This window comes from Myxine glutinosa, chromosome 2 (genome assembly GCF_964187855.1).
Source record: "Myxine glutinosa chromosome 2, kmMyxGlut1.1, whole genome shotgun sequence".
Lineage (NCBI taxonomy): Eukaryota > Metazoa > Chordata > Myxini > Myxiniformes > Myxinidae > Myxine > Myxine glutinosa.
Window position 1 is genome coordinate 179444691 of NC_136262.1, and position 12008 is coordinate 179456698.

The 12008-nt window shown below is 41.8% G+C and overlaps 1 protein-coding gene and 1 long non-coding RNA gene across 5 annotated transcripts in view; one reads left to right on the forward strand and one right to left on the reverse strand.

Moving 5' to 3' along the window:
• Positions 1-12008, forward strand: part of LOC137421041 (myocyte-specific enhancer factor 2C) — an 87362-nt gene that overhangs the window by 46974 nt on the left and 28380 nt on the right. For all 4 annotated transcript variants that reach the window (XM_068106698.2, XM_068106700.2, XM_068106699.2 and 1 more), the window contains 2 exons: positions 7254-7386; positions 11460-11592. In XM_068106698.2, coding sequence (XP_067962799.1) covers positions 7254-7386; positions 11460-11592 — 266 coding nt within the window. The remainder of the gene's footprint in view (positions 1-7253; positions 7387-11459; positions 11593-12008) is intronic.
• LOC137421044 (uncharacterized) overlaps positions 6583-12008 on the reverse strand; it is a 34137-nt gene continuing 28711 nt past the window's right edge. Inside the window, exon 2 of the long non-coding RNA XR_010983243.1 lies at positions 6583-6767. This is a non-coding gene — a long non-coding RNA (uncharacterized LOC137421044). The remainder of the gene's footprint in view (positions 6768-12008) is intronic.

Consider the following 12008-nt stretch of genomic DNA (forward strand, 5'->3'; position numbering starts at 1 on the left):
GAGAGGAATGTGAGGGATTGGAGAGGAGAGGAGTGCTAGGTGGAGAGAGGAGAGTGTCAGGTGGAGACAGGAGAGTGTCAGGTGGAGAGGAGTGAGGGGTCACATATTATGTGAAATAAATAAATTGTGTTCATTACACCATTTCTGGATCTGATGACTTGCCAGTAACCATTTTGTAAAAATGAATGTGCAGCATCTAACTCAATATGTCGAAATGTCAAACACATCCATGCCCGTGGGATTCCCACGGGTGACCCCGCTAGTATATTATAATAGGCTACGGTGATTCTGTCTGTCTGTCTGTCCGGGGGTGTGGCTTACTCCGTTTACAGAGTAGCTCCACCCATTCTTGGAGATGCTTCATGTAAACAAATATCCACCATTTTATTACCTCAAAATAGCTTTGAGGCCTGTTTAGTTAGGCCCGTGCTGTCTTTCTCTCTCACACAGGTTTATTTCAACTCAAATTCGATATATCATTTCATTTTTAACAGTCGCTAACATAGTTTTAGACTCAGTTGAAAAAAAAACGGGAAGAAAATCCCATGAAAGTTTCCGTTTATAGAACGAAATGAATTCTCAAAGGCCTGTAAAATAAAGCCCATTCATTGAGTCACCCTCACGATTTTATCTCGAATTCACCATCTGATTTAATTTTTATCGATGGTTTTCGACTTCATGGACTTGGATTTCATGGTCAGAAATAATTGAGAACATTCACGCACACACGGGAAAATGCAGAGATATATTTTTTAAAATCGCGCTACGATGATACACGAAAATACACCGCCTAAAATAAGTCGGGTAAAATGTCGACCTATATTAAAAATTCGCTTTTTCTTTTCCGTTAAGATATATTACTTTTACTTTTGATGACAGTCGTCACAAAATGACATATATTTCTTCGTTCTTATTTCATTCAACATTATTATCCGGAAGTAAAATATGTTTCAGGAAATTACCGAGAGATATTTATTCGTTTTTTTTTTATTAGTTATGTGCACATACACTTTAAATAGGTTTATTTGAAATCTTTAATTTTCACAATGTAATTTACTTGCCATTTGTCATTTGATGATTACGAGACACTTCCTCTTGAGGATCGTGACAATTCATGCGTTGCGTGGAAACTTCCATTTCCAAAATGTCCCATAACATAACAAAATGTCCCATAGCAAGTCCCATAACACAAATGCTGTGTAACGCGTTAGCAACGAGCATTGTTTCTGACACCAACACATTGTCCCGACCCTGCTGCGCACCAGTTGGGAGCGGAGGGTGTGGTCAGGCGAGATAAATTAAACAAAAACTATTCCCCATCTTTTTGGTATGAAAGACAAGAAAAGGCGGCCAGGAGGACCCAAGAGAGCATTCCCAACGCAAGACCGGCACTTGAAGTTGCTGAGCTTGCACGATAAAAAGAAAATCAAATCAGGAGCTGACAAACAAAATGAGAGCAGGCCTGAACATTAACATCTCATCAGGAATTGTGCACAGCAGGCTGATTGCAGCAGGTCTCCATGGCAGAGTTGCAGCAAATAAACCATTGCTGAGATCACAGAATAAGGTGAAAATAGTGAAATTTGTAAAAAAAAACATTAAAAAAAACATTGATTGGGTGACTGAACAATGGAATTGGGTACTCTGGTCTGCTGAATCAAGTTTGAACTTTTTGGATCTGAGACACCAATTTGTGCACCCTAGACTTGAAGAATAATGTTACGACATGCAATTAAACACAACCCACTGTTAATCATAGGGAGGCTCTGTGACTGTCTGGGGTTGTATATCAGCTTATGGTGTAGGAAAAGTCAGTTTCCTGATGTAATTTTGCTGGCGTTTTTGGGGGAATAGGAAAACTATACATTTTCTGAAAGCTTATGGGTCACTGAGTGCGAAAATCGATGTTGGCATCTTACTATAATTCACCAAATGTCCGTCCGTCTGTCTGTTCGAAGGTACCGTAAAAACTGCTGAACCGATCTCAACGATATTTTGGGTGGATAATCCTGGGATCTCCAGGAGTAAAATAGGCTATTTAGTTTTCCCAATTTCAGCTTTAGTCTCCAGCATTCTCAGGTTTGGACTCCCGCATAACATTTGCGTTCGCATAACGTTCATTGTTCTCATTGTGACGATGTTGCTTTCCCGGGTGCCGCACAAACGGCTGCACTGATCGCTGCACAGCTGCTCCGATCAGACTCGGTGACCTCGGACAAAGACCTTTTATAAGGACACGGGTTGAAACCCTGCTTGAGAGAATTCTGAAATGCGTTGCGTGGAAACTTTCATTTCAATTGAAGGAAACACGTATCGGGAGTACATACGACATAGCGATTGTGAACACGATTATCAATCACGATTCACGATCACCACGATCATAGTGTATCGATCACTGTGGGACATTTGGTGAATTATAGTAAGATACTGTTTAGATTTTGATGATTTGCGTGTGATTTTATTTAACGGATGTTTATATGAATCGTTTAAAATAAAAAACCTTCAATTTCTGATATTTTACCTTTTCATTTGGGCCTCCCAATTGAAGCCCCGCCCGCAGGGCGGGTACCGTTGCTAGTTTTTAAAAATTACTCGATGGCGGCAATTTTGGAATTCAAAATGGCCACCAGGTTTCAACTACTTTTCAACATAATTCAGGCATTTTTTACTCTATGAAGCCCATTTTTGTGTCACAAAATAGCATTTATTATGGGTAGTAGCTCATTTTGCATAGTTCCAGTGCAATCAGAGTGCCGCCATTTTGTTTTTCAAGATGGCTGCCATTACATACCAAATAATTAAGATCTTATTAATCGGCGAGGACTTTTTTGTAATAGACTAAATTTTAATGGCTATATAAGAGCAAATGAGTTCATACAGTCACAAGGATAAAACCACATTGGAATGTAGTTTTTAAAATCCCGCTATTAGTCAGGTTCACTACTATAAGGCGGCAAAAAGGGTTGGCGTCAGGAAGGGCATCCGGCCGTAAAACATTGCTTCAAAAAGGGGACCAAAAAAACAACAACTACCACGGTCCCCGAAAAGGCCAACCCCCGCTTTGCGGGGAAAAATGGCCTCTAAACGGTGGTAGTCAGGTTCACTATGTTAACAAATATAATTTCGTTCAAAATTTTGGTAGATTAGCAAAACTATACATTTTTGGAATATTCAGAGCATGAGGAATCCAAAAATTAATGTTTACATTTGCGTAGACACCTTTGCGAAAATGACACTCAGGACAGTGATGAAGAGAGTCAGGTTCACTATGTTAACAAATATAATTTCTTTCAAAATTTTGGGATTAGCAAACCTGTACATTTTTGGAATCTTCAGAGCATGGAGAATCTGAAAATCAATGTTGGCATTTGCACAGACACTTGCATGGCCGCCATTTTGGATTTTGAAAATGGCCACCATAAAATACATATTTTGCGCGATCTCGGCTTCTCGTCAACCTAGAGACTTAATTAAATATGCTAATCCTATGTTTTCTGGGTCAAGGAATCCAATAAAGGCCTCAAAATAGTGCTCAGGATTATAGAAAAGCAACAAACAAAGGTAATTGAAAACCATTGTCTTTATATTTGTGATATAACTGTATTACATAATACATGATATTGCAAGTCCTTTGAAGTTATAGGTTGTTATAGGAAGTTATAGGTAGTATCAGATTGAACTATAAGTCCTATACACAGGATCTACGAGGTCTATACCGTTCAGGAATATGCTTTTACACATCTTCATCACTGTCCTGAGTGTCATTTTCGCAAAGGTGTCTACGCAAATGTAAACATTAATTTTTGGATTCCTCATGCTCTGAATATTCCAAAAATGTATAGTTTTGCTAATCTACCAAAATTTTGAACGAAAAAACATAGTGAACCTGACTATATGGCCACCATATTGGAATTAAAAATGGCCTTGGCCTTTTCTTCACCTAGACTCCTAGAGCAACCCAAATGGGGCGTATGTCTACAACACCTGATGTCATTGACATTAATGTGTTCTTTATCAGAAGAGGATAGTTTGCAATCACCAGTACCAGAACATCTGTATCTGGAGAGAAGATTGTCATCTCGGCATTGCTTGGACTCCGCTGTGATGCAGACACTGCCAAACAAATCATCAAGGTATCTGCTTCCTCATGATTATTGTCTTCAAACTGTAGACTACTGTTGCTCCTAGTACGACCAGACGCTGATACAATTATCAACTTAAGAGAGTCTTGTTGTACTCCAGAGTCTTTTCTGCCAAGTACTCTGTCAAGTCGGCCTTGGTTTGATCATGGGAGAGAAAATGGCTCATTGTTATGTGCTTGATGTTGGTGTCATCAGTAACTTGGTATCTAATTGGATCTTTGCCGTGACGTCTCTTGTCTCTAGTTGTGCTCTTGAGTGAATGCAGCTTGTATGTGTCAAACACAAGAATAATTTCATCATAACCATTAGTCATCCACAGCAGTTTGGCATTAAAGCATATGTTCAGATCCTTTACATTTTTTACTGTTGCTGGCTTTGTCATTTTTGAACCACCACCATACCATCTACCACAGCCATTTTCCGACTTGGAAGTGGGTCGGTGACAGACGTGGCTGCTGCATTCATGGATTCCACATGATCATCTTGCGAAACTCTTTGGTCTGACAATACTGGAGCCTCTGAATCACCAGTGACAGTATCACCCTGCAAATCTATTGGGTTGGGCAACACCGGAGCCTGTGAATCACCAGTGACAGTATCACCCTGCACAACTATCGGGTTTGGCAGAACTGGAGCCTGTGAATCACCAATGACAGTGGATGGTCCCGCCTCCTCTTGAGTTAGCTTCTCTAGGTCTAGTGCATGGATTAACTTGGATTTGTCAGTACATGCCAACATTGATCCATTTGGCGCGAACAATGCTCTCGGTGTTAAGGTGAACTCATAATTAATTGCCAATTGCGAGCTTTTGGTCAATATCTCGGCTTGACCTAGAGAGGACCATCAATCGTCCATACAGATCTTTGGTTTCCTTCAGATCAACAACTTTATCTCGAATCTTCGTGGTCTGCTTCTTGTTTCCAGACTTGAACATGTCATTTTTCTCTTTCTTCACTGGTGCCCATATGCTGACGTCTCCATTGATTCGCTCCTTTACATACTCTTCATACAACTTCTGCCCGATGTCATCAATGTTCAGTATCTGTGCCACATACTGCTCAGGGACATAAGCATGTGTCATAAGATTGTAGATGATGTGGTCATCCTCAACGGCAAAAGGATTACCATGACTCAGAATGGCAGCCTTGATTTTGTCAACTACACTGTGCTCTCACTTGACAACACTAGGGGCAAGATCATGATGCTCCTTAGCTTCAACTGATTTGAGACCAAACTGTGTCTTGAATTCTCCAGCAAGTTGTGACAGTTCTGGAGCCGTCAGGAAGAAGCGCTGCCTTGCATTGGCGTTGTTTGAGATTCCAATGAGACCATATGAACCTCCATCATTAGATTCACCTGCTCACAACCATTGTCTGCACCGATGGAAACAAATGGTATGTCACTCTTGGTCACTGATATGTTGCCTGCTTCCAATTCCCTCCACGTCTCTGGGTGTTTGGACTTGAGAGCATACATATCTGATATGTACCTTGGCCATAGTCTCTTGTGCTTGATCTGGTCCATGGCAAAGAAGAGTTTGCTTAGCTCTTCTCCAGCCTCAAGGTGGAGTTTCAGGTCGGTGCTCCGAGATGCTGCGATAAAGAATTGAATCGTCTCTACTCGATGGAGGTAGTTCATCATTGATTTGAACATGGCATTCTTCGATCATTTTGCTTCCCATTCCTGAAATGTCTGCCAGAGTGTCATCGATCATGGTGTGTAGGAGATGGCTGTTGGCATTCATCACGTATTCAGCTTTGTCAAGTTTGTTCTTCTCAGAGCATGCCTGTTGGATCTCAGCAGTTGCTTCCAAACACACTTCTTTCAAATGTCCATGGTCCTTAAAGAACTCCTCCATGACGTTTTCATAGTGCTGTGTATGAATATATGTAGGCACGTAGAGACCGCTTGTTGTGGGTGCACTTGAGAATCTTCCTTGTTGTTGCACATGGGGTGCAAATTACACCCCATATATCAAGCCTTGTGATCTCCTTTATAAAAACCCATAGCTTTCCTCTTGAGTGTCAGCTTTATTTGCCTCAATATTTGAGTGCAAACACCGCTAGGTCATGCCCCCCTCCGACCTGCCTTAAATGACATATCTGTCCCTGGGAATAATTTTAGAGCTCTGTGCATATGTTTATTGATATCCGTGCCCCTGAAAACATAGGTATAGACACTTTATTTGCATTTCTATGTGCTCTAGGAGCAAAGATATGGCAAATTATAGTTTTCAAAATGGCCGCCACAACGACATTTTTTAAAATGCCAACATTGATTTTCACTCTCAGTGAACCCTTTAACTTCAGAAAAATGTAAAAATTAGCAATTCCCCACAAAAAGCCAGCAAACAACTTTCCGAGGACACAGCAAACCTGACTAAGTTATTAAAATCAATGGGATGCTAGCAAAAGAGAAGTACAAGCAGATACTGCAGCAGCACCATGCAATGGAAATCATTTAATTGGAAGAGGATTCATTTTCCAACAACATAATGATCCAAAACACAATTCCAATGTAATAAAACAGTATTTGGAGAACAAGCTTTCAGCAGGTGTGCTCCAAGTGTAAGAATGGCTGCTCCAGAGTCCGGAATTGAGTCCCATTGAGGCCATATGAGAATACCTGGAAACAGAGAAGACGGAGAAGAAGAAGAGGAACCGAACTAACTTTACAGAACTGTGCAATGTACTTCAGTACTTCATTACATCGCACAGTTTGGCACAATATTCCTGTAATATAATAGTGCTTCAGTCATATACAGGAAGCGTGGGTGAAAGAGTGATGCCACTCAAGAAGGCAAAGGGTGGACACACAAAGTATTGACTGACCCCATAAAATTACATTGATCTTGCTATTTATTGAAGCAGTTTAACACCCATTGATAAAGGCTGTTTACTTTCAATAATAAACGCAATATGACTGTTATCACTGATGATTATTTTATGTATTTTCCCATGAAGTGTGAATATAATTGGAATAACCCAAACTTTTGTACAGTACTGTGTATATAGTGTTTTTGTATATGTACATGCACATCCATGCTCAGTAAATATATAATTTATATTATATGCTTGACTGTCCTTCCTATTTGCATGCATTCTTTACTAGAATCAGCGGCTGGCTGGAGCACAGGGAAGTCAGTCTTTGGCAACGCCAGTGGTATCAGTAGCCACCCCAAGCCTCCCCCCTCAGGCTCTTTCTGGATTTCCCCAGTCGGCCCTGGCAGCAGCCTACAACACTGGTGAGACAAACCCGAATGGAATTGTGTGTCCTTTCTGTTGTGCTGTTGATTCAGAAGTTCTTCCACGTAAGATCTTTATTTCACAATGATGCTGAACTCTACCTGACCTACAAAAAGCAATGTACCTCAGAGACATAATAACCCTAACCTTAAATGCAATGCTTTGATGTATACGCAGATAATTACTGTGACTGCAGAATCCCAAATGTTGAGCAAATGCAACTTTACCTCTCTTCAAAATGGACCTATAAAGTTTTACATTGCAGAATAATGTTGCACACATAATAACAGATAGGAAACATGAGCCGAATCAAAATGAGGTGGATACTTTGGGCCATGGGAGGGCTTCATCCCACTTTTTGACAGCCACTGAAGTAGATTGCAACGAACAGGAAGAAGAGTGAAGAACTGCTGAACAAGAAGAATTACAAACTGGCAACAACAAGAAGGACCTGGGAGAAAAACAAACAAACAGATGAAGACGAGATGAGATGGAGAGAAGAAATTGGAAAAAAAACACCGTAATACAATGGGTCTGAATACAAGGGGTGGGGAATATGTTGAGGTACCGCAGTGGACTCTCATAGTTCGTAAAGTCAAACTATGACTAATTGTGCATGGGGCTAAATGATTGGGAGGACTGGTAAGGTGCTGCAATGGACGATTGGCTCATCAAGTTATAGTCTGATTGGTTGCCCATGTGGCGAAATGTTTACTTTATGCTTAAAAGGGAATTATGCCCGCCTTTGAGCAGGGAAAGCTCGACTTTCAGCAGACACTATTGCAATGATCGGTTCTGAAGTTCGCACGAAACCTTTAACAAATGGAATTAAAAGTTTTAACAAGGGAGGAGGAGTGGGGGGGGGGGGGGGGGGGGGAGAGGGAACAAATGCAGACCAAGTTCGTAGGTCATGAAATTCTTTTTGAAAAAGAAGGTAAATTTGCTTTTCTTTTATAACCCAGTAAAAAACGGCGGGAGTAGGATGGGGTTAGGTGGTGGGCTGTTCACTCGGTGTACTAAAATACAGGCACAGTGTATATACTCTCCACCTTAGAAAAAGAACGAACATGTAGAATCGATGATGTAATTTTTGGACTGTTCCATCGTTAATTTCTCCCTGAAACAGGCAGGATAAGTGTCAACACCATTTTGAGGCGTCTCCGTGATGCTGGGATCCATATTCATCATCCTGTTCAGTGCCAAAGAATTGCACCGTGACACATCCATGCATGCTTACCATGCTCAAATCAGCACACCCGATAGAAACTGAGGCAATGGGCAAGTGTTGTTTCAGTGACGAATCCAGGTTTCTCTTTTAAAGGTATGATGTCCATGTGTGGGTCAACAGAAGACGCAATAAGTGATATGGGCAGTCCAAATCCAGGAAGCTGCACATTTTGGATGTACAAGTGTTGTAATTTCGGGTGGTATTGCTGAATCCTTTCACACCAAGCTGATCTGTGACAATTTGATGGCAGATCGATACAATAATGAGATTTTACAGCAACATGTGTTTGCCTACCCTTCAACAACAACAACAACATGCATTTTAAGGCCATTTTATCTGCAAGAGCAGGGGTTGGCCTTGCGGTCCCCATGACAATGTTCTCCATTTTGCCCTATTTTCTGCATCTCTCCTTGTTAACCCCCTTGCCCGCATTTCTTCTTCCACCATCTTTAGCCAAGTCTTTCTCGGTCTTCCCCGTCCTCTACTTCCTTCTACATTCATTTCCATCACTCTTCTCAACCAGTCACTTTCATCCTTCCTCAACACATGACCAAACCATCTCAAACTGTTTCTCTTCATAGCATCCATCTCAGGCTCTATTTCCATCATCTTTCGCAATTCATCATTTGTCTTCCTCTCTCTCAAAGATACTCCGCACATCCACCGAACCATTCGCATTTCCACCCTTTCCAACCTTCGTTGCTGCTCTACGTTCATTACCCATGTCTCGTTCCCATAAATCATAACACTTCTCACACATGCAGCATACACCTTTCCCTTCAGCTTCAACGACACTCCCCTCCTCATCAGCACGCCACTCAGTTCCCGAAACTTCTTCCATGCACATCTCACTCTAGCAACCGTTGCTGAGTCTGATCCACCTTCTCCATTCAGCATGTCTCCGAGGTAGCAAAATGTTTTCACACCTTCCAGCTTCACGCCGTCTCCAAGATCCAACTCGACATTTCCTCCATCTGCAGCTCCCTCTGTGCACACCTTACATTTCAATGTAGCTGCCACACGGGTTAATGACCCTCTCAGACCACTACATTTTTTATGAACCCACTCAGCGCACATTGTACATTGAATGGAGTTCACTCCGACACCCTTCCTGCACACAGCACACGGCCACTTCCCAGTTCTTCCCACTACCCTTCAACAACATGGTCCAATAATTCTCTTTATGCATGATATTGCTCCTGCTCTAAGGGCCGTTTGATCAAACTTTCTTGTCGATGCCAATGTTGACGTCATGACACCCTGGGGCTGCCATCTTGTCAGATTTGAATCCAATTAAAAATCTCTGGGATATCATTGGTCATCGCATTTGAACCATGCCAAGACGGTTTAAAAAACCCTCAATGAGCTGGAACAGGAACTGGTTTGGGTGTGGAATGATGTTCCCCAGGCTCGGGCCTGAGTTCGTGCTCGGGCTCAGGTTTGAGTGTTCATATGGTCAATACAACGACGGTGCAATGCAGTGATTGCTGCCGGAGGTGGACTTACCCGATATTGAGGTTGTTGCTTCCACGTTGAATCCCTATGTGAAAACATTCACCACAATGCAGCATTACATGAATAAGTCGCAACCAAACATGTAATTATTCAGCGTTTATCTCTATCAGGGGTTTGCACCTCATCTGTGTCCCATGATGTCACATAAATAAATCGCATCAGCAACAATCATGTTCGGTTTTTTTGTGGTGGAGAAAGTGTTTCGAGGGCCTTGAGGCAACCCAATAATGTGGTGTGCAGAAAAACCATTTTATCCAAATTGCGAGCACAGAGGATAACCATCTGCACATGTGCTTATTGCGGGCGAAAGCAGGTTACCTGACAGTTGATAATATTTTATGGCCTTGTAATACAGTATAAAGGTGAAAGTGAATCCAATACCTCATTTAAACCTGGTTTACCACTGAGTAAATTAGCCTGGTGTTGGCTTAACGGTTAGGGTGCTGGCTTGGGATCCTAGGACCCTGAGTTTGAATCCCGGTCGATCGTTGAATAGGGTGGTCAGAGGGGGTTGACTCCGCCTGTCATCCTTCTGAGGTCAGCAAATTGAGTACCAGCTCACTGGTAATTGGGGCCCTGGATCAGCGGGCCAAACGCGCTTCCAGAGAAATGATGCAACCAGCAGCCACAGGCTGCATACGAAACAACAACTGTATAAATTCAACTGTGTTGATTATATTTTTGGGGTAAACACAATGCATGATTGTCCACCCGTCACGGTGAAGACTAACCCTGCTGTCTGCTCGGATTAAAATCCAGTTGCAAGAAGTTTATTTATGTTTGAAAAAGTTCCAGGAAGTTGGAGTTGATCCTCCTACATTGAGGTTCCATACCTGCTGAACAGGAATAATGAATGGTTGTACACAGGGGCAGTTGTAATTAGAGTTTTTGTAGCACATTCAGTGGTTAGATTGCTGAAGTACAGGTAGTGCACAAAAAATGGAAACACTAATATCAAGTCACTCAATAGGGTTTTGGGCCGCCACGTGCGGCCACTTCAGCCTGAAATATCTGAAAAGGGCTCGTCATCTCCTAAAAGTGGCAAAATAGCTTGCCCAAACCTTTTGGTTACATAATTGGTGAGTTATCCAGCAATGGCACTCACCGAAAAATGATCCTGATCCTTTTGATGCACTCGCCTATCAAAGCTCTGCTTTAGAGACCTCTGCTTTAAAAAAACATTTTAAATAAAAGTTTGTTGACCAGTGTCACTTCCACAAATGGTTCAGTGAATGAAAAGCATATTTTGGTGTCAGAACAGGGAACTGGATCAACGGGTGAAGTTGAAAGTTTAATTCATGTATTTCTTTCTGCTTTGTGTTGCTGCAGAGTACTCAATTGCAGAGCTCACAGCACTCAGTGGCCTGGCCTCTCCTGGTGGCTTATCTCTGAGCTCAGTCGCTTGGCCCCAAAGCCAGAGCACGATCGGCAATCTCCCTGCTGGCATGCTCAGTCAACTGATGTGAGTAGCCAGGAAATTGATTAGCTTTTTTGCACTCTTCTCTGGCTTTCTAGTGCTCATGAACATGCAAAGTAGTCGGGCCAAAATTTTTTTTGCTGGGTTTGCAGTAACATGCTCCTCAATTAATGGAGTTGGTAGGTGGGAATTTCTTATTTGTTTTGTTTAAATGGAAGATACATTTGTTGATGGTTGGAAGGCAATAGAATCATGAACTTCAACTTGTTCATCTTGATACAACATGTATGGGTAACAGTGTTGTGTACACAAGTGAGAAGATTAAATGACACAAACTTATCATCTCAGTATTGATAAAGACGCTTTTAAAAACCGTTTTTTGTTTGTTTAAACGTCAGGATACTGTTACGGATTCGTCACTTCCGTTGTGGTGGTTTGCATCCACTGTAAATATTTCTGAT